The 19,182-nt window shown below is 44.1% G+C and overlaps 1 protein-coding gene across 2 annotated transcripts in view; it reads left to right on the forward strand.

The window, feature by feature from the left end:
- The window catches only part of ZFYVE26 (zinc finger FYVE-type containing 26), a 67,378-nt gene extending 60,353 nt beyond the window's left edge, over positions 1-7,025 (forward strand). For both annotated transcript variants that reach the window (XM_077767115.1, XM_077767116.1), the window contains 3 exons: positions 936-1,118; positions 1,825-1,869; positions 4,757-7,025. In XM_077767115.1, the coding sequence (XP_077623241.1) occupies positions 936-1,118; positions 1,825-1,869; positions 4,757-4,960 (432 nt within the window). In that variant the 3' untranslated portion in view covers positions 4,961-7,025. The remainder of the gene's footprint in view (positions 1-935; positions 1,119-1,824; positions 1,870-4,756) is intronic.
- Positions 7,026-19,182: the final 12,157 nt, after the last annotated feature.

Here is a 19,182-nt window from a genome sequence, read left to right on the forward strand (position 1 = left end):
CAAGATTCTAGGACACTTTGCCAAAAGCCAAGTAACCAATGACAGATTCCTCAAAAGCCATCAAGTCTAGGACAGCTCCCCACAGCTGTCCCCCTGCACAGCCTGTGCTTGTGCTCTGAAGGGAGCATGGCTGAAGGATGGGGCAGGGGGCAGGGGCGTGGTCCTGTGCAGCAGGAAGAACTGCAGGCAGCAAGGACTGCCCCTCCACCCTCCATCTGCCCAGAAGCTGACTCAAGGGCACCTTTCCTGTTGCTTGTGGTGAGAAGACACAGGTGCAGCCACAGCCCTGGAGAGAGTCCAGGGCGGGGCACCAAACCACAGGGGCAGCGTTTCTTCAGACCACCCCCACCACACAGTTCCACACAAACACCCTAAGAACCATCACTCTCTGGGCAGGTGGGGTCTGGAACACTGTGTGTTGTATGTCTCAAGGATCAGTGGCTTTGTGAATGATCAGACTGGTTCCTTTCTTTTCCACCTATTTCATTGTGGCTTAAGTGTTGAGCTGATAGTTTCCAGCAATTCAGTGAATTGGTCTGTTCCCAAACACTAAGGCCTCTCTCAATAGAGCACCAAGTGTCTATGGCAGCAAATACCAAACCCTCAACATCCCTTTCCGAAGAGAAAGGTGGCTCAATAGAGAAAGAACGAACTGGGAAATTGGATTAGAACGTTTTCAGAAAGTGGCAGGCAGCAAGTTAGATAATACCATTTTGTCTATCAAGGTTATGATTTTTATAGTTGTTTCCTAAACGTCTGCCTCATTCCAAAGAGGAACTTTTTGTTTGTTTTTGTTTGTTACGTGTTTTCTATTGTGGCTACAATCAGTGTGGCTTTCTACACCAAGCATAGTGGGAGCTTTTTAAATGTTGCCTCCCTTCCCCCTGCAGATGTCCTCTGCTACCCTAAGCCCATCATTCTGTGTTCTCTTCTAGGACTTCCAGCTGGATGCTGCAGCGACGTACTGCAGAGCTGCCCGGCAGCTGGTGGAGAAGGAGAAATACAGTGAGATCCAACAGCTGCTCAAGTGTGTCAGTGAGTCAGGCATGGCGGCCAAAAGTGATGGAGACACCATCCTCCTCAACTGCTTGGAAGCGTTCAAGAGAATTCCACCCCAGGTGCGCTTACTCCTATACCTCTTGGCTCCTCTATCTATTTCAGTGTCTTCATATCCCTTTCTTTATTTTTCTGTTCCCCATAATGTACTCATAATGTACTGAAGCTCTGGAAGATCCCTTTATCTTTCTGACTCCTCTGTAATTGCGGCCTCACCCTAATCAGCCCTTCCCTGGAAAGAAAATTCATGATAACCTTACCTGAAACGTGTTTCTCAATATCGTCTAAATATTTGCACCTGGAGATGCCTGTGGACAGACCAAATTGAGCTTCTTCCTGTGATTATAGAGGAGATCAGAGTGAGTCTGCAAATGGCCATTGAAGCCCCACGTCGCCTCTTTGTGGGGTTAATGGAGCCACATCCATGCATGAAAGCCAAGAACAGGCCTTTTGGGGGCTGTCCTTTCTCCTGAAATTCCCGAGCTTACTGTTATCCCTAGATTTCCTTTGGTGCCCTAATAGCAGAAGTTGAGTTTAAGGGATGCCTGGCTGGCTCAGTCAGTGGAGTGTGTGACTCCTGATCTTGAGGTTGTAAGTTCAGGCCTCACAGTGGGTGTAGAGATTACTTAAAAATGAACTCTTCAAAAGAAAAAAGGAGAAATTGAGTTTAAAAAGAGTCAGAAAGACCAGGCTGAGACTGGATTGGGCCTCAGCTCCCATGCTGGGGACTCTTCTTTCTTTCACAACTGTTGTTTCTGTTCTGCACAGGAGCTGGAGGGCCTGATCCAGGCAATACACAGTGATGACAATAAGGTGAGCAGAATTTTCTCCAAAGCCTGGTGTTGCTCCTGAACAGCACCTTTTCACCTTTATCCCTTGCTCCCCACAAAACCTGTATCTTGACTTCTTTGCTATCCAGAGATGGAGCTGGGGCCCAGGTGGGGGTGCAGAAGGGAGAAAATTGAGGGAGAACACACAAACATTGACTTCGTAAGCCTTTGCCTTCCCATTTCTTTATCCCCAAGATAAACATGTCCTAGGCTACTCTTGAATCTCCATTTTCTATGCAGAGCTTTTCTGAGAGAGTCCTAGAAAATCCTTCACATTTGTCTTCAGGTTGACTGAATGAGATTCTCCGAGTGGGCAGACATTTCTTTATCTTGGAGGGAAAAGGGTACCCTGTACAGTAAGAAGGAAACATCACCCAACCCTTGACCAACAGATATCCATTAGCGTCTCATTGTCCAGAACAGACCCCTTGCCTGAGGTCCGTGATCTCTTCCCTACTGAGTAGGACATCAGTGCTTTTGCAAGGAGTGCCAGCCAGCATAGAAGTACTCCCAGCTGCTCCTGTTTGTGTGTAACCACAGGCTAAACTAATCTGTCTGCCATCAGGAGGAAGGCCCTCAGGCCAGGAGAGGCATGGGAAAACCAAGCCAGCCTGTCCTGGCCCATAGCAGTGGGAAGATCTGGCAGCTGAGTCCCTTGTGAAGAAAACTAATGTCAGGCACATAGCTTTTTTCTTTTTCTTTTTTTAAATGTTTGTTTATTTTTGAGAGAGACAGAGCGCAAGTGGGGGAGGGGCAGAGAGAGACAGAGACACAAAATCCTAAACAGGATTCAGGCTCTGAGCGGTTAGCACAGAGCCCAACACATGGCTCAATCTCACTAGCCGTGAGACCTGAGCTGAATGTCCAGCCAGCTGAGCCACCCGTGCACCCCTCAGGCACATGGCTTCTTACACAACCACAGAGCTGCTCCCCCTGTCAGTATCGCTAATCCCTGTACTGAATCTACCAGGCTTCGGGCGCCTGGGTGGCTCAGTTGGTTAAGCGTCCGACTTCGGCTCAGGTCATGATCTCGCGGTTTGTGGGTTCGAGCCCCACATCAGGTTCTGTGCAGGCAGCTCAGATCCTGGAACCTGTTTCTGATTCTGTGTCTCCCTCTCTCTCTGTCCCTCCCCCACTCATGCTCTGTCTCTCTCTGTTTCAAAAACAACAAAAACTATTTTTAAAAAAATGTATGAATTTACCAGGCTTTCTCCAATTGAGGGATTAGGGAGAACGTATACTTAGCATTTCTTCATTTATGCATGCAGCATCCAGATGACCTCGTATGGAGGTTGAGATTCTGATACTCTGAATTGTGGAGACTTACTATTTCAGAATCATAAAGAGACTTCAGCAGCCAGGCCAGACACCCCGGTTCCCTGCTCCGCTCACCAGACTGCAGTCCTTTTCCAAGCCTTCAGTGAGCCTCCCCTTCAGCAGGATAGAAGCTTTGCCCTGGGAAAGACTTGCATTAAAATCTAGGCAGTTATTCTTTTTAGGGTTTTTTTTTTCCTCTTTGCAGCTATTCTAACACACTTAAGTGATCTTAGGCCACAAGGTCTTGCCAAAAGCCAGCCTTATTCAGTTCATATTCCAGACTGTCTGGCAAAAATCCCCTCTTTCTATAGGTATGAATCTTGCCTGACACCTTGTGATATTATGTTTAGCACACATAGGTTCTAAGTAGAGCCAAAGGCCTGGGTAAGAGTGAACGTCCTGGGGTAGCAGGTAGATACCCAAACAGCAGGACTTGATCACTTGTGAGCCCAGAGCATATTGGACCTCTTCCAGCTTTAGCAGATTATCTGTAGTTGAGCTTCAGATAGCAAGACTTCAGTGACCAAGACAAAAAAGAAGATGGAGGGTTGAAATATGAAGAGAGAAGAGTCCCCTCCAACCACCAGGAGGGACTGTCGGAGGGACTGTCACAGCAAAAAGGCAGCTGTTAGTAGAAGCTGAGGCAGCTCGTTAGGGCCTTGCTATTGGCTGGCCTAGCACACTTGCAAACCAGGGATGTGCTGGTGAGCTCAGGGCCAGGGAAGGCGTGGGTTCTAGTATCCATTAGACGGGATTTGTGAGATGGAGGGCCTCCAGAGTGCAGGAGAGACAGCCCTCACACCTGAAACTGAGATGCCTCTGATCCAAACAGCAAAAGTCAAGTTAGCATGAGGTTATCCCTTAATTAGCCCTTTTCCAACTGTATGTGTGTATGTGCATACATGTTCATCCCTGAATTTCCTGTTACAAGATTTTAAATTCAGCAGGTTGAAACAGGAAAATAGTGAAGGAGGAATCTTTGTGCCCATCGTAAGGGAGAAATACGATAGTTCATTCATTTCTTCAGTTATTCACTTACTGCATATTTATTGAATAACTACTAATGCCAGGCCATGTGCTAGACACCAGGAGTACAAGAAGTAGAAAAAGCAGACACTATTCCTGGCCTCGTGGAGCTTACAAACTAGTCAAGGAAACAGACATCAAATAATCACCTAAACAACTATCAAATCATAACTTGTGGGCAGTGACAGTGCTGTCCCAGAAGCTAGCAGGAAGCTGGAGAGCCCAGGATAGTGAGGAGGAGGGCCTCAGGAGGAAGAGACCGAGGCCAGCGTCTGCCCACCTGCCTGCTTTCTTCTTTTTGATGTTTTCAGGTTACTTGTGATAATTAGAAAATAACAAGTTTAATAGGTTAACGTCTGGAATATTTAAAGAGTTGCTACCATGTAATGAAAGACAAGAGCCCAATCTTTAATTTGGTAGGTGAGAAGTAATCTCTCGTCTGCCAAGCGCTCTGACACCGCTCTGTGTGTGTTGCTTCGGCATTGGTGATGGTCTCCTCTAAGCTGTCTCTTATGCCCAACTGCCAGGTTCAGGCCTACCTGACATGCTGCAAACTGCGTTCTGCCTACTTGGTTGCCGTGAAGCAAGAACATTCACGGGCCGCAGCCCTCGTCCAGCAAGTGCAGCAGGCTGCCAAGAGCAGCGGGGATGCAGTAGTGCAAGACATCTGCACCCAGTGGCTTCTGACAAGCCACACCCGGAGCGCCCACGGCTCAGGCTCCAGGAAGTGACCATGTGCAACGGGGCCTGACTCCTGTGGAACAGGAGAGATGGAGATGATCTCTACCTCTCCACTCCTGTGCAGTGGGACTTTCCCGGCTCTGCCCCAGGTCAGAAAAAGCTGGATCGGACCCTACTCGCCACCTGGGGCAAGGATAGGACCTTTCACACCACGCAAGTGCCACGTTTCTGTAAAACTGGGATCTATGTGTTCGTCCGAAGATGGCCAGTTCTTTCTACCTCAGCGTGAGTGAGTGTGTGTGCACACTTCTGTGCACTCATGTTTACGCCTAAGCATTTCTGAACAAACAAAATTCTCCCCCACCAAAAAGAGGCACTTTACTTTAGAATTTTGCCAGTCTGAACACCTTACCTGCGTTTTGGTTCTTAACCCGGGTCATCCTGTTTGTACACAGTTTCCTCCGTGTGGAAATGCTCAGAACTCCTCAGAACTAGAAGGGTTGTACAGAGAATTATAGAGCAGCACCAAAAGAATTGCCTCTTTTCTCCTCTCTCAAAATTCAGAGACGGCGAGGGGCAAGTGCTACCTGTGGAATAAAACTTCTGAGTATGCCCTCTCACAAGCACAAGGAGTAACCATGAGTCTCTGGAAGGGAGTCTGAACAGAAGGGTCCTTGGGTGTTGGCATCTGAAAGCTGCAGGTGCAGACAGTGAGAGGGGCAGAGCCCCACTCACCGGCACAGGGGGGCACCATCGCATTCATGCAGTGGGGAAACAAAGGGGAACCTCTCCAAACAAGAATGCAGGGGGCTTGCTTACAAGCGCAGGGCTGGCTTTTGTGAATATCCCTGCAGCAAAGAGAGAATGTGGCTCCCTCTCGGAGAGTCTGGGGAGAGAAATGGTAGCCAAGATCCTAGCCCTAAAATGGCTAGACTACCTGTTTGAGTTACAGTCCCATTTGTGCTCCTTAATATGGCTAGGAATCCACTTCCTCTTTCCTGCTTCTCCACAGTCTCATCAGGATCACAAGATGAAATACACAGAGGCCCAGGGTCATTGAGAAGGCAGTGCACCTCTCTGTCTTCACAGAGGGAGTCAGGGTTTGGGCCTGCGGACAAGATTCAGAACAAGGGGACCATAAATAGGTCCTGTCCGGTTGATGGAAAACCAGGTGAAGTACTCCTTTAATATGCACTGGCTTGTGTTCCCACACCAGATATGATGTTTTTTAATGTTTTATTTGATTTTTGAGAAAGAGACAGAGCCTGAGTGGGGGAGGAGCAGAGAGAGAGGGAGACACAGAATCGGAAGCAGGCTCCAGGCTCCCAGCTATCAGCACAGAGCCCCACGCAGGGCTCGAGCTCACGGACCATGAGATCATGACCTGAGCCGAAGTCAGACACTGAACCGACTGAGCCACCCAGGCACCCCCAGATACTATTTTAAAAGGGTCTGTCATACTCAGAGACTTGGATTTGCAGGTGAGGGCCCTAAGACTAGCTCTGCAGCTCTGAGCCTCCCACCAGCCAGAGCCCAGTCTGTTGATCTCACATTTGCTGCTGAAACAAACAGGAACTGGAAGCCAAAGTCAGTATCTCTGGTGCTTAGACCCTGTGGATTTCTCTCTGAACCAGGTTTTTTGGTAGTAAAAAAAAAAAAAACAACCATTAGGGACATCTGTCAGATTCAAAGTTTTGATCCTGTAGAGAGGAGAAACTGCAAAGAAAATATTACATTTCTTTTGGGGGAGGTTTAACAAGTCAAGTGGATTTTCCTTCTTTGAGTCATAGAATGCGTCTGTCTTCCAGAAAATGTCATTCCCTGGCATCCGCTTGCCCTTCTGAGTCTGCCCTCTTTGCACTGAACATAAGCACTTTATATGAATGGGTTGCAAATCTTGCAGCCCCTTAATTTGGGATGTTAAAACCAGATTTTTCTGACTTTTTCCTCTAACTAGTTAAACTATAAAATAGGTAACCATTAACTAGACTGACATAAGATGAGGCTAATGGCCTTGAGCATCACACTGTGGTCTCCAGGAAAAATAAACAAGTACATGTTGAAGGGTTGAATGTTTTACTACAAGCAAGCCACAATAAAGTGTCTGTCCTACCAGTTCCTTGGCTTCATGACTTTTTTGTGATGTCTTGCTCTTACCCTTCCCTTCCTTTTTGTTTTGTGTTATGTGTGAAAAGAAAACGTGGGTGGGGAAGCTCAGATCACCTTCAATTCTTGAACTTTCTTGAAATGATTCCCATCATAACTGATGACTCTTTGGTAAGAATTTATCTCAAGTTTCCAATGTGTTCAACATTCTGAGTGTACTCTACCACCAGAAAACTTTTTTGCTTCATTTGGGGTTGTAGATGGAAATAGGTTCTACATTCATCAGGTATAGAAGGTAAGTAAAAAGTCCCTCCCATCCCTGGCCCCGCAGCCTAGTGCCTTCCCATAGGCCACCATTGTTACCAGTTTCTAGTGCTATTTTATTGCATAAACAAACAGCAATGACTAAAGTATTCCAGGGTGAAAGATATGCCATAATTATTTAACCATTGTCTGTTGGGTATTTTAGGTCATTGCCATATTTCACCAATACAAATTATGCTGCAGTAAATTATCTCGTCCTGAATACCCTGGGTCAGGGACGCTTGGGTGGCTCAGCTCAGGTCATGATCTCACGGCTCTTGAGTTCGAGCCCTGCGTCAGGCTCTGCACTGACAGCTCAGAGCCTGGAGCCTATTTCCAATTCTGTGTTTCCCTCTCTGTCTCTGCCCCTCTCCCACTCATGCTCTGTCTCTCTCTCAAAACTAAATAGTTAAAAATACATAAAAAATAAATATAAAAAGGATAGCCTCGGTCAAAGGATATGTGTATTTGGCAAATATTGCTGGTTGTTTTCCAAAGAGATCATAGCAATCAGTCTCACCCACCAGCAGTATATAGGACAGAGCCTGCTTTCTCACACCCTTGTCTCAATAGCTTCCCAACTTTGTAGCTCTTTGCCAGTCTGGTAAGTGAAAAATGGTACTCTAGGGGCGCCTGGGTGGCTCAGTCGGTTAAGCATCTGACTTAGGCTCAGGTCATTATCTCACAGTTCGTGGGTTCGAGCCCTGTGTCAGGCTCTTTGCTGACAGCTCAGAGCCTGGAGCCTGCTTCAGATTCTGTGTCTCTCTCTCTGACCCTCCCCTGATCACACACTCTCTCTCTCTCTCTCAGAAATAAATAAAACATTTTTTTAAAAAATTTTTAAAGAAAAATGGTACTCTGAAAAGTTTTTAAAAGCTATTCATCATTTTTTAAATTGTGTATGTCTTTAATATCAACCAAATTATGAATCTTCAAAACCAAACATTGGGTCTTTGCAGAAAGTAGAACTCAAATTTAGCTTATTTTCTTGCCACCGTCGTAGAGCGTGTGTTTGGAGTATAATGCTTGAGCCATGGACTTTAGCGTTGCTGCCATTATCTCCACAGACACGTGATCTCCTCTAATTTCTCATTTAAAACAACAGCAACTTCACAAACAAACACAACAAATAAAAAACTGATGAAAGTGGACCTGAAAACTACCTTTTATGGACAGGGCACAAAGATGTGTTACAACACAGATAATTAGAACACCCAACCTAAATCTAGGATACGGGACTATGGACTATGTTTAGAAACTGGAGACACTCCAAAGTTATCAGATAGTTCCAGATAGCTGGAGCTTAAACGAAGTAGGTCAAATGCTATTAGACTCTCTTCATACCCAAGCAACCAAATATCAGTAAGATATTTATCAGAAGAGAGGTCATCATCCTCTTCTACAGTAATAATGTTGACTGACCCATTAAAATGTCCAGTTCTTTTACAACAAATTCATTCCACATGTGGTTACCAAAAGGCTTCTTCGGTGGAATGCTTTCCTGTTTCCTGTTTCTTCATATTGTTATTTCTGCTTGGAACCCTTCTTTTACCACCAGTCTCTACCCCACCCTCTGGTCTGCCATTATCAAAACCCTTTAGGCTTCTTTTAAATTCCATTTTCTCCACAAATTATTTACTTCTCTGGCTATACTTCTTCATCCCACTTAAAGGCTAAAATTCTTCAAAGTTCTATCCATTCTCTTGACACTTAATACTCTCCCATACCATCCCATAACTTCAGCAATCATCTTGGTTGGCTGGGTTCTAAACCAAATTTGTCCCTCTTAACTCCTTTCCACATCAGACCTGCCTTTTGATTCCTTCCTGGAAGTTACCACATAGCTAACCTGTAACTAAAAACATCAGCAAGTCCAAAATGGAACACATTCTCTTCCACCCACAAACCTGATCTTCCTTCTTCAATGAATATTCGTATTACTGTTATTATTACCATTGTGCATGCTGCCTGGATTAGCAACTTCAGGGTTTCTCTGTATTGACTATTCACCCTCTTTGTTCAAACATATAGATACCTGCCTCAAGAGTGTATACCTCAGATACCTCAAAAACAAGTAAATAAACATTAGAAATATATATAAATAAATGATCTGATGGTGGCCTAAGGAAACCTATGATCTAAGGGTCAGGCAAAGGGAGAGGAACTGGAAAAGAGATCCCAGAGGGAGGAGAACCAGGAGAATGGAGGTCCTAGGAGTCAAGAAATTAAGTGTTGACTTTCAGTTTCCACATGGCACTTTTTACTCTTGAAAATCACCTCCAAAGAGCCAAGGAGAAACAAACTCTAAACAAACATACCTCCAACAGAAACTATCTTTGATGGAACTGGGAGGCAATTGTTAAGAAAAATTCAAAGGGTGCCTGGGTGGCTCAGTTGGTTGAGCATCCAACTCTTGATTTTAGCTTAGGTCATGATCCCAGGGTTGTAAGATCAAGCCCCACATCGGGCACCATGCTGAGCATGGAGCCTGCTTAAGATTCTCTCTCTCTGCCTCTCTCTGTGCACCTCCCCTGCTCACTCAAATTCTTGCTCTCTCGCTCTCAAATAAAATGAAAAATACATATCACAATATGAAGTTTTTTTAATGCCTTATTTCTGAGAGAGCGAGAGAGAGCATGAGCAGGGGAGTGTCAGAGAGAGGGAGACACAGAATCTGAAACAGGCTCTGAGCTAGCTGTCAGCACAGAGCCCGATGTGGGGCTCGAACCCACGAACCACGAGATCATGACCTGAGCCAAAGTCGGACGCTCAACCGGCTGAGCCACCAGGCTCCCCAATATGAAGATTTTTAAATGGATAGAGTGACACCTCTTCTGCTGTAGAAGGTGGAAAGGAAAAAATATGAGTGGGAAGAGTGGGATATGGGTAAGTTTGCTGGTTTGGTAGCAGAAGGAGGGAGTTTATTGACGATGGCTTCCATGTTCTCTGTGAAGTCAGGGGAGAAGTCACCTGTGAAGAGCTCAAGTTTGCTGGTGGATCAAGTGACTTGAGAAGTTAGAGAAGACATGAACTGTGTGTCTGTTGTGAGCTCAGAGGCAGTATACTGTGAAGTTTTTGAAGCTTACTTGGGCCTCTGTGAGTAAAGAAGTCACTGAGAGTTATATTCTGGGCTATAGGGTGTAGAGGGACAGGTTTCTGTTAACATTTTAATGTAAGTATTGCTAGTAAATTGCCTAAAGAGATCTCAGAAGACCTTAAATTCTCACGGCTCTAATTATTCATGTTTTGAGTTTCTTTTATCTTTTTTTCTCATTCTAAATCAACATCCATTTTTGTACCTAATTTTGTATCCTCTTCTTAAAGGCGGTCCCATAAACTGTCTAAGCTTCTATGTATGGGTCCATCCTTTACTGGGGGGGGGGGTGGACAAGTGATCAGGTAGCACTGAAGCAGCTAGCATTGATGGCCAGTGGTTGATAGTGGTTCTGGTCCTGCTGGGTTGAGTGGTGTTCTCCAGTAGCATATAGAAACCGGAGGGCTGGATTCTTCCAGGCTTGGCTTTTTCCAGATCTTTGTGATAATGGGACAGGGGAATTGGCAAGGGGAGCTGGGGGAGAAGGAAGTTGTGGTCGGAAAGGTAACCTGTCTGAGGAGCAGCAAGTTCGTATGGTGACAAGGTGTCCAGGTGTAGTCCTTGTCATGGGAAGGGGAGACCAAAGAGGAGTGGAGAAGGTCAGAGCTGAGGAAATCAAGGAACTGAGTCTGCGTAGACATACATCACACTTTGAAACACTAGTGCTTTGGGCAACCCATTAAGTACCCATGGTTATCACCCTCCTAGAGTACCATGATGCTATCTGAGTTAGATACTACTATCTGATCACACTCTCTCAAATACTTTATGAGGCAAACATCTCATATGTTCAGTTAACACTTGATCTTTCTTTCATGCCAACTTGACATTAAACCTGTATGGTAGACCTGGGCCCGGGCATATGAAAGGGGCCTCTTTTCTGAGAATTCCCAGAGCTGGGCCGCCAGTGCCTATGTCAGAGCTATGTGAACCATAGTGCCCTTAGACCCAGGCAAGAAAGGCTTCTTCCCTCAGTCATGCACTTTAAAAAGCCCTACGTTTCACAAAAATGCACATAAAGTTGTAAATTTATTTCCGAATACATGGACATCACTGTTACTTGGGCTCTGGTGCTCAGTTCTGACTTAACACAACCTTACACCCTCAACACGAGCTCTCGTGCCTCACACTGTAAAAGCCCCCAGGGAACCAAGTCATGGCTGCATCCAAATGCTTTGACGGTGTTGTAGGTTGTGCTGCTGCTCCGGAGTGCAAGGAGGATTTGCACAGAGGAAGCATTTGTGGATGAGAAGATGCCAATGGGGCACATTGTTTCTCAGCATGAGTATCAGAGATGCTTGCATTAAAATGGGTATTGGGGCACGTGGGTGGCTCAGTTGGTTAAGCATACAACTTCAACTTTGGCTCAGGTCATGATCTCACAGTTTGGTTCGTGAGCTCCAGCCCCCGCGTCAGGCTCTGCTGACAGCACGAAGCCTGCTTCAAGCTCTGTCTTCATCTCTGTCTGCCCCACCCAACTCTCTGTCTCTCTCTCTTTCTCTCTCTCTCTGAAAAATGAATAAACGTTTTAAAAATGGGTATCATTTTCAGTCGCGCTGAATGCATTTTTTCGTACCTTTTCATATTCCAATGTGTTTATGTTTACAACACTTGTAAACAAGTGGAAGCTTGTTTAATTTACTATTAACTGGAAGCTTAATAGTAAATGATTCATTTTACCTTTAAACTGAGAGATGTGTAGGTGTAGAGGAAACATGAATTAAGTATAATATCCATTGTTTACACTGGCAACAAAATGGACATTGAATAGTTTTGTTTTTGTTTTTTTTAATTTGAGAGAGAGAGGGAGGGAATAAGCAAGAGAGGGGTGGAGAGAGAGGGGGACAGAGGATCTAAAGTAGGCTCTGTGCTGACAACAGAGGCTTCATCTCACAAATTGCAAGATCACAATCCGAGGCAAAATTGGACACTTCCTAACTGAGCCACCCAGGTGCCCCAGAATCTTGAATAGTTTTGTTTTTATAAAAATTCATAGAATTAAATTTAAACAGTTTTGTTTAATGTTTATTTATTTTTGAGAGAGAGAGAGAGAGACAGAGTGCTGATGGGAAAGGGACAGAGAGAGAGAGAGACAGAATCCGAATCATAGAATTAAATTTTCAAAAGCTAAAAGACTTAGCTTTACTTAAATAAACTTTATTTAAAATGTTGATATTCATAGCTATACTGTATTTTGCCCTTAATTTTGGTAGATAATTTAAATATTCCAGAAGAAAATAACCTAAGACACTTAAAATAATTTTTATTTTTGTATTTCTTTAATTTACATTTTTATGAAAACATTTAAATTGCATTTATTTTTAATACAATTACATTTTGCATTTTTTAATTCTTTAGGTAACTAATAACTGCCACTAGAACATAAAATATTGGATGAGTATAACAACGTAATTAGTGATTTTATTGAGATGAAAGTCATGTGCAGCAGAGCTACTTTTACCCCATTGGACTGAATTAAGCTTTTATTGTAGTAAGCCAGTAAAGGTTAGGGTTGTTTGTTACAGCAGTTAATCTACTACTCCTGTACATGGCAATGAGAAAGAATGAAATCTGGCCATGTGTAGCAACATGGATGGACCTTGAGGGTGNCATACGTCATGTTTTATGATCTCCTCAGCTGATTGTTTTAGCTAAGAGATATCGTATATCCATATGTAGAAAAAATAGATTATACACAAATTAAAACTTGGATAAATATCTGTGAAAGTATTATATCCAGAACTACTAAGACTCTGTACTAGGATGTTAGATTAATTAACCCTGTTGAGACTGAAGTTAATGAAAAATGACAGATCTTTGGAGTGGAAAAAATATATAATGAAAGCAGAGTCAAAATGTCACTTTACAAATGAGGAAATGGAGGTGATGAAAGTAGGTCAAGAAGAGATCTGCCTCAGATCTGCCTTAGATCAGGAGTAATGGTGGGGGAAATGTACATTTAAAAAAATGACAGAATTTGGGGCACCTTGATGGCTCAGCCGGTTAAGCATCCAACCCTTGATCTCAGCTCAGGTCTTGATCTCAGGGTTGTGAGTTCAAGGCCCNTAAAGAAAAATATGGCAGAACATCAGGATTTTTATATGGCCCACCACAATACTGTTGCATCAGGACATAGATTTCAACAATAAAGATAATTTATTGTGTCCTATAATAGTCACAAGGGAGGATAGTTCCAGACTTGGTTAATTCAGTGACTCACTAATTTATCATCAGCACCCCAAGTCCTTTCCACCTCAGCCATTCTCACTCAGCATGTGAGCTTGGTCTTTGGGCCACCCCAGCTCCACTCGTGACTCAAGATAATTGCGGTCGGTTCAGATATCGTATTCAGCCGTGACAACATCCAACAGAAGAAGACAAAAAATTTCTTCCTATGTCTCACTTTTTGGTCAACATGGAAGCCTCTCCCAGAAGTTACCAACAAGTATCCTTCCACATCCCATGGGCCATCATTGAAGCACATGCCTTTTCCATAACTAATTACTTCCAAAGGAATTGTGATCACCATGATTGCCTTGGACCAGCAGTCCAAGAACCTTTGCCCAAGAATACAACAATTAAATGTGAATCTCTGAGGTAAGACCTAGGCATTGGCATTTTGTGTTTTAAAATACACCTAGGGTTGGGGCACCTGGGTGGCTCAGTCGGTTGAGCACCTGACTTTGGCTCAGGTCCTGATCTCACAGTCTGTGGATTTGAGCCCCGCATCAGGCTCTGTGCTGACAGCTCAGATCCTGCCTTGGATTCTGTGTCTCCCTCTCTGTCTGCCCCTCCCCCACTTGCTTGCTGGCTCACTCGTGCACGCTCACTCTCTCTCTCTCTCAAAAATAAATATTAAAAAAAATTTTTTTTAATTTTAAATACACCTAGGGTTGAGAACACTGCAATGAGTTAAACAGTCACAGACACAGTGGCAGCCTACACTGTCTAATGAAAGTATTAATTTTTACTTATTGAAGTACAGTTGACATATAATATTATACTAGTTTCAAGTGTGCCAACAGTGATTCAACATTTATATACATTAAGAAGTGGTCACCATGATAAGGATAGCTACCATCTGTCACCATACAAAGTTGTTACATATTATTGACTATATTCCCTGTGCTGTACGTTAAATCCTCATTGCTTGCTTGTTTTATAACTGGAAGTTTTTACCTTTTTATCTCTTTCACTATTTCATCCATCTTCCCTCCTACCTGCCCACCTCCCTCTGGTAACCAATTGATAGTTCTCTGTACCTGAGTATGTTTCTTTTTTTTTTAATGTATATTTATTTTTCTAGAGACAGAGTACAAGTAGGGGAGGGGCAGAGAGAGGGAGAGGGGCAGAGAGAGAGAGAGAGACAGAGAGACACAAAATCCGAAGCAGGCTCCAGGCTCTGAGCTATCAGCACAGAGCCCAACGCAGGGCTCAAACGCATGAACCATGAGATCATGACCTGGCCAAAGTCAGATGTCTAATGGACTGAGCCATCCAGGCACCCCTTTTCTTCTAATATTTTTATTTATTTGTTTTTTTGCTTTCCAATCCATCCAATACTTGTTTTGTTTTTGAGTGGTATGAAATAGAGAATCTAACCTTATGCTGTCATTTAGATAGCTATTTGTCTAGCAACATTATTGAATAGTCCATGCTTTTCTCATTGATTTGAAATGCCACCTCTACATCTGTCACAGCCTTACATGACTCTCCCCCCGCCATAGCTAAATACTATGTGTGAGCATCTGACCCCAGCCAAACCTGAGGTTCTTTAAATACTAAAAATAGAAAATTGCTACAGTGTCTCTTCAGTGATGGACACCACAAAGTGTGAGGCTTGACAGTTTTCAGCGGTCAAGCTTCTTGCCACTTGCTCTGAAGTGAAGTCCACATCCAGAGAAAAGCAAATATAGAGACGGGGCATGGTGATGCTTGATGCTTGAGTTCCGGTTATTTCTGAGATTCATCCCTGCCCTTTCCCACTTTTCATATCCAGCCTTTCCTTGAATTTATGAGCAAAATATTCTGCTTTTTGGTTTAAGCTTGTTCAAAATGGGTGTCTCTAGCTTGTAACCAAAAGAGGCCAAATACACAGGGTGGGTCTGCCAGGGCTCGGAGGCATAGCAACACTGAGCTGAATTGGACAAAGGCTAGGTGCCAGCCAAGATAATCTGTGCTTCACTTAGGTCATCTGTGCTCTGGAACTGTTTGTTTCTTGACTTTTATATGTTTCTTTGGTTTCCTTTTCCTTTAGTTTCCCAGACGAGTTTTATTTTTATGAAATGTAGTCCAATCTCAGTTGAGTCACAGGGAAAAATTTTCCTCACCTGGGCTAGGCGAGGTAAGGATTTCCAAGCATAACAGAAGCCAGGATCATGAAGGCAGTGGGCCTGGGGTGGCTAGAGAAGCACCTCGGGGCAGAGGAGTCTGGGACAACTGTAATCCCTGAGTCCTTCTCCACAGGATCTTGTCTCCTGCATCTTGAGGGAACTCTGCCAGGCAGAAAGGCATATCTATAGCATGGGTAAACTGGAAGGAAAATGGTCTCTGTGGTCACAGGAGAAACTGAGAAGCAGAGGTTGAATGATAACCCATCCACCAGATTCCCAGTGTTTGTGCCTGGCCAGCGACTTTCCCTTGCTTGGTTGTTAACTTGGGACAAGTCTCTTCTGAAAAGATGACAGGAGGCCAGGGCTGGCACTTGTTCCTCGTCCAGGTTGAGCAGACTAGACAAAGCTGCTGGTGTTGAGCAGGAACCTATACAGAGGCAAGATGAAGCCTGAGCACCTGGCACTTCCGGAGAAGTAGTACTGAGAGAGGGTGTGTCTCATGGGAGCACCTGAAGGCCACAAGAAATGGTAGAACCTGGACCTGACCAAGGGGAACAACTACTGTTTTATATTATGAAAATACCAACAACATGTAAATCAATACCCACACCTAATTTCTTTTCCTCATTTGTAACATTCTCTGCTGCTCAGCTCTCATGTATTTGGTATTAGGCACAAATGCATCCAACTATTCGAAATAGGATAGAAAAAAAACTTCAGATTTAAAACATTTCCCCTGGCCAAATAACATTTCACAGGCTTCTTTAAGTGAGAGGCAGTATAGTATTGTGGTTAGGAACAACCACCCTCAGCCCCGTGCCACTTTGAGCTGGCTGAGAGCTATTGAGCTGGCTGACAGCTATGGCACCTGCCGAGAATGGCAGGAAATAACACACATTTCAAGTAGTCATTCTTCAGGAATGAAGGGGTCTATAGTATGGAGGTTATAATTGGGGAAGTTGCATTGGAGCAATTTCCATGTTTTCCAGAGACCCGGGATAAGTGGTAATGCAGAGAATGTCCCCACCCCCGGTCCAAAAGTCAAGAGAAGAATTTCTCCACCAAACACCATGACCTTAAGGTCAGCCCTCAGCCCCCAAAGTTCCTAAGGCCACTAGGCTGAAGGGGAGCAAAAGTCTTTTCCTCTCAGGTGCCAAATTCTCATGTAAATTGCTTTCATCTGTCTCCCCAGCTCACCTGGGTTCCTGCTAGCATTAGACCCTAAGGATCTTATATTCAAGCTGCCTGTCTTGGCGGAGTTCTAGGCTCTGCTCCCTTGCTATTAGTGTACCATACCCAATGCCTGTACTCTAGATTGAGACCAAAAGCCCCTTGCCCCCAGCAATTGGTGCCATGGTCTCTGAGTATCTTAGAAAATATAAAAAGAGTTTTTTCAGATTTCAGACATTTGACACAAATCAAGAATAGTGTCACCTTCATCGACCCAATCATACTAGCAAGTAACCTGGCAAACATGAAGAGTTTACAAAATGTAATAGCCCAAAGGATTCCAAACACACATAATGTAAAGATTCCATGTATTTTTTGGAACAGTCTTTTGAATGTGTTAGCACTGTCTCTCTGAAAAAGATGTCCTAAAGATAGAAGACTCCAGTTTAATAATAATGTCTATATTTGAATGTGTGACAGTAGAGGAACCCAGCCTTGGGAGTGGGTTTACTCAAGAACTGTGTACCACCAATACCAATACCAATACCAATGCCAATACCAATACCAGTGTTGCCTGGATGTGGTAATTGGAGCCAACTCCTTGTAGCCCATACCTGGTTTGTTTCTTCTACCTACAGCCAGCCCTCTCTGAAGTGCATAAACGTCCCCACCCCAAGCCCACCCCTCTTGCCTCAATGTGTCACTGCTTATTAGTGCTTAAACTAGCACTCAGGTGTGAGTCCTCACTCTCATACCCATTGTCTGCTTGTTCTCCTTACTGCACAGAGAGCAGCTCTGCACACTTGCCTTCCACGGCCCACACTCCTGGTTTGGGGTTTATGCTTATTCCTCCAGCCCAGAAGAGACATCCAGGATCATCCATGCCCTGCAGTGCTCTTTCACCAGCCTTGTCTCCTACCCTTGCATGACCTTTGGCTGTTTTGTTTTGGTTTCTTCATCTCTTTTTTCCCCTCCATTCTTCACCAGGCTTTTCATCAGACCCAACAGCCTATGAGCGCAGATTGTAGGTCCCAACAGTGAGTATATATTGGTTGCTTCCCCAGGATTATTCCTCCACCCACCCCTTTGCCCATTCATATTCCCAGATTTTTCCTTGGAATTTGTTGCTTCCTCCACCGTGGGAAGCAATGTAGCATAGCAATTAAGAGAGCAGATCCTGGAGTCAGACTACCAGGGTCCATTCCACCACTTTTCAGCTCTATGAACTTTGGCAAACTACTTAACTTCTCTGTGCTTCATCAATAAAATGGAGACAAAAATAGTACCTACCCCAGAGAGTTCATGTGAGGGTAGCTAATCCTAATTAATGTAAGTGCTCTATGTTAGCTACAATTCTTCCACAGTGGGTGGGGTGGGCAGGATGGCCCCCAGCTCAGGTGTGGGTAATGATTGACTTAAGCCAATTAACATCCCATCTGTAGTATTCATTCAGACCAATGAGGCACAAGGAGATTTGCAGGGGCTTCAGGAAAGAAAAGCTTCATCTTTTTTCAGGACCATTTCTCTTTCCCTGATTTGCACAACCCACTGTAAGAAGACATTGTTGAGGCAACGAGGGAAACTTGAACCCCAGGAATAACTTATATTCATGAATTATTAATGTTCTCAGGAGTGACAACAGCACTGTGGTTTTGTAAACAAAAAAAACAAAAAAAAACAAAGGCTCTTATTGGATACACACACTCCATATTTATGGGTGAATGTACCATGTCTGGAATGTGCTTGAGGATATCCCATGTCACCCCCCAAAAAAACGTCACAGAGGAAAGAGACAAAACAAGATTGACAAAATGTTAACAATGTTGAAGCTGGATGATGAGTAGGTACATGGGGATTCATGATACTACTTGTTATACTTTTATCTTTGAAAATCTAAGTAATAAAAAGATTTTTTTAAAGTCTCCTTGCTGTGGAAGGAAAGGGCATTTTTGTCACCAGAGGCCCTTTAGATGCTTTAGAACTAGAATCAATAACATAATTTCCTGTGTCAGTTATCTGAAAGATCAGGCACACCTGCACCTGCCTCTTCTTGGTGAACTTTAATTCTTGAGAGAAGCAGCAGGTGGCTTGGAAACACAGCAAGGGAGGCCAGGAGAGAGAGGAGCTACAATTTTGGGTGGAGGGTTTATCAGGGCTTGGTGTTTCTGCATCTATGTATCAAATCAAAAGAAATCCTATATTACCTCTGACCTTAATCTGTAGTGGAGATCAACATCTGTGAGATTTAAGTCCCTTCTGTTACATC

Source organism: Crocuta crocuta, unplaced genomic scaffold, assembly GCF_008692635.1.
Source record: "Crocuta crocuta isolate KB4526 unplaced genomic scaffold, BGI_CrCroc_1.0 scaffold55, whole genome shotgun sequence".
NCBI classification, from domain to species: Eukaryota; Metazoa; Chordata; class Mammalia; order Carnivora; family Hyaenidae; genus Crocuta; species Crocuta crocuta.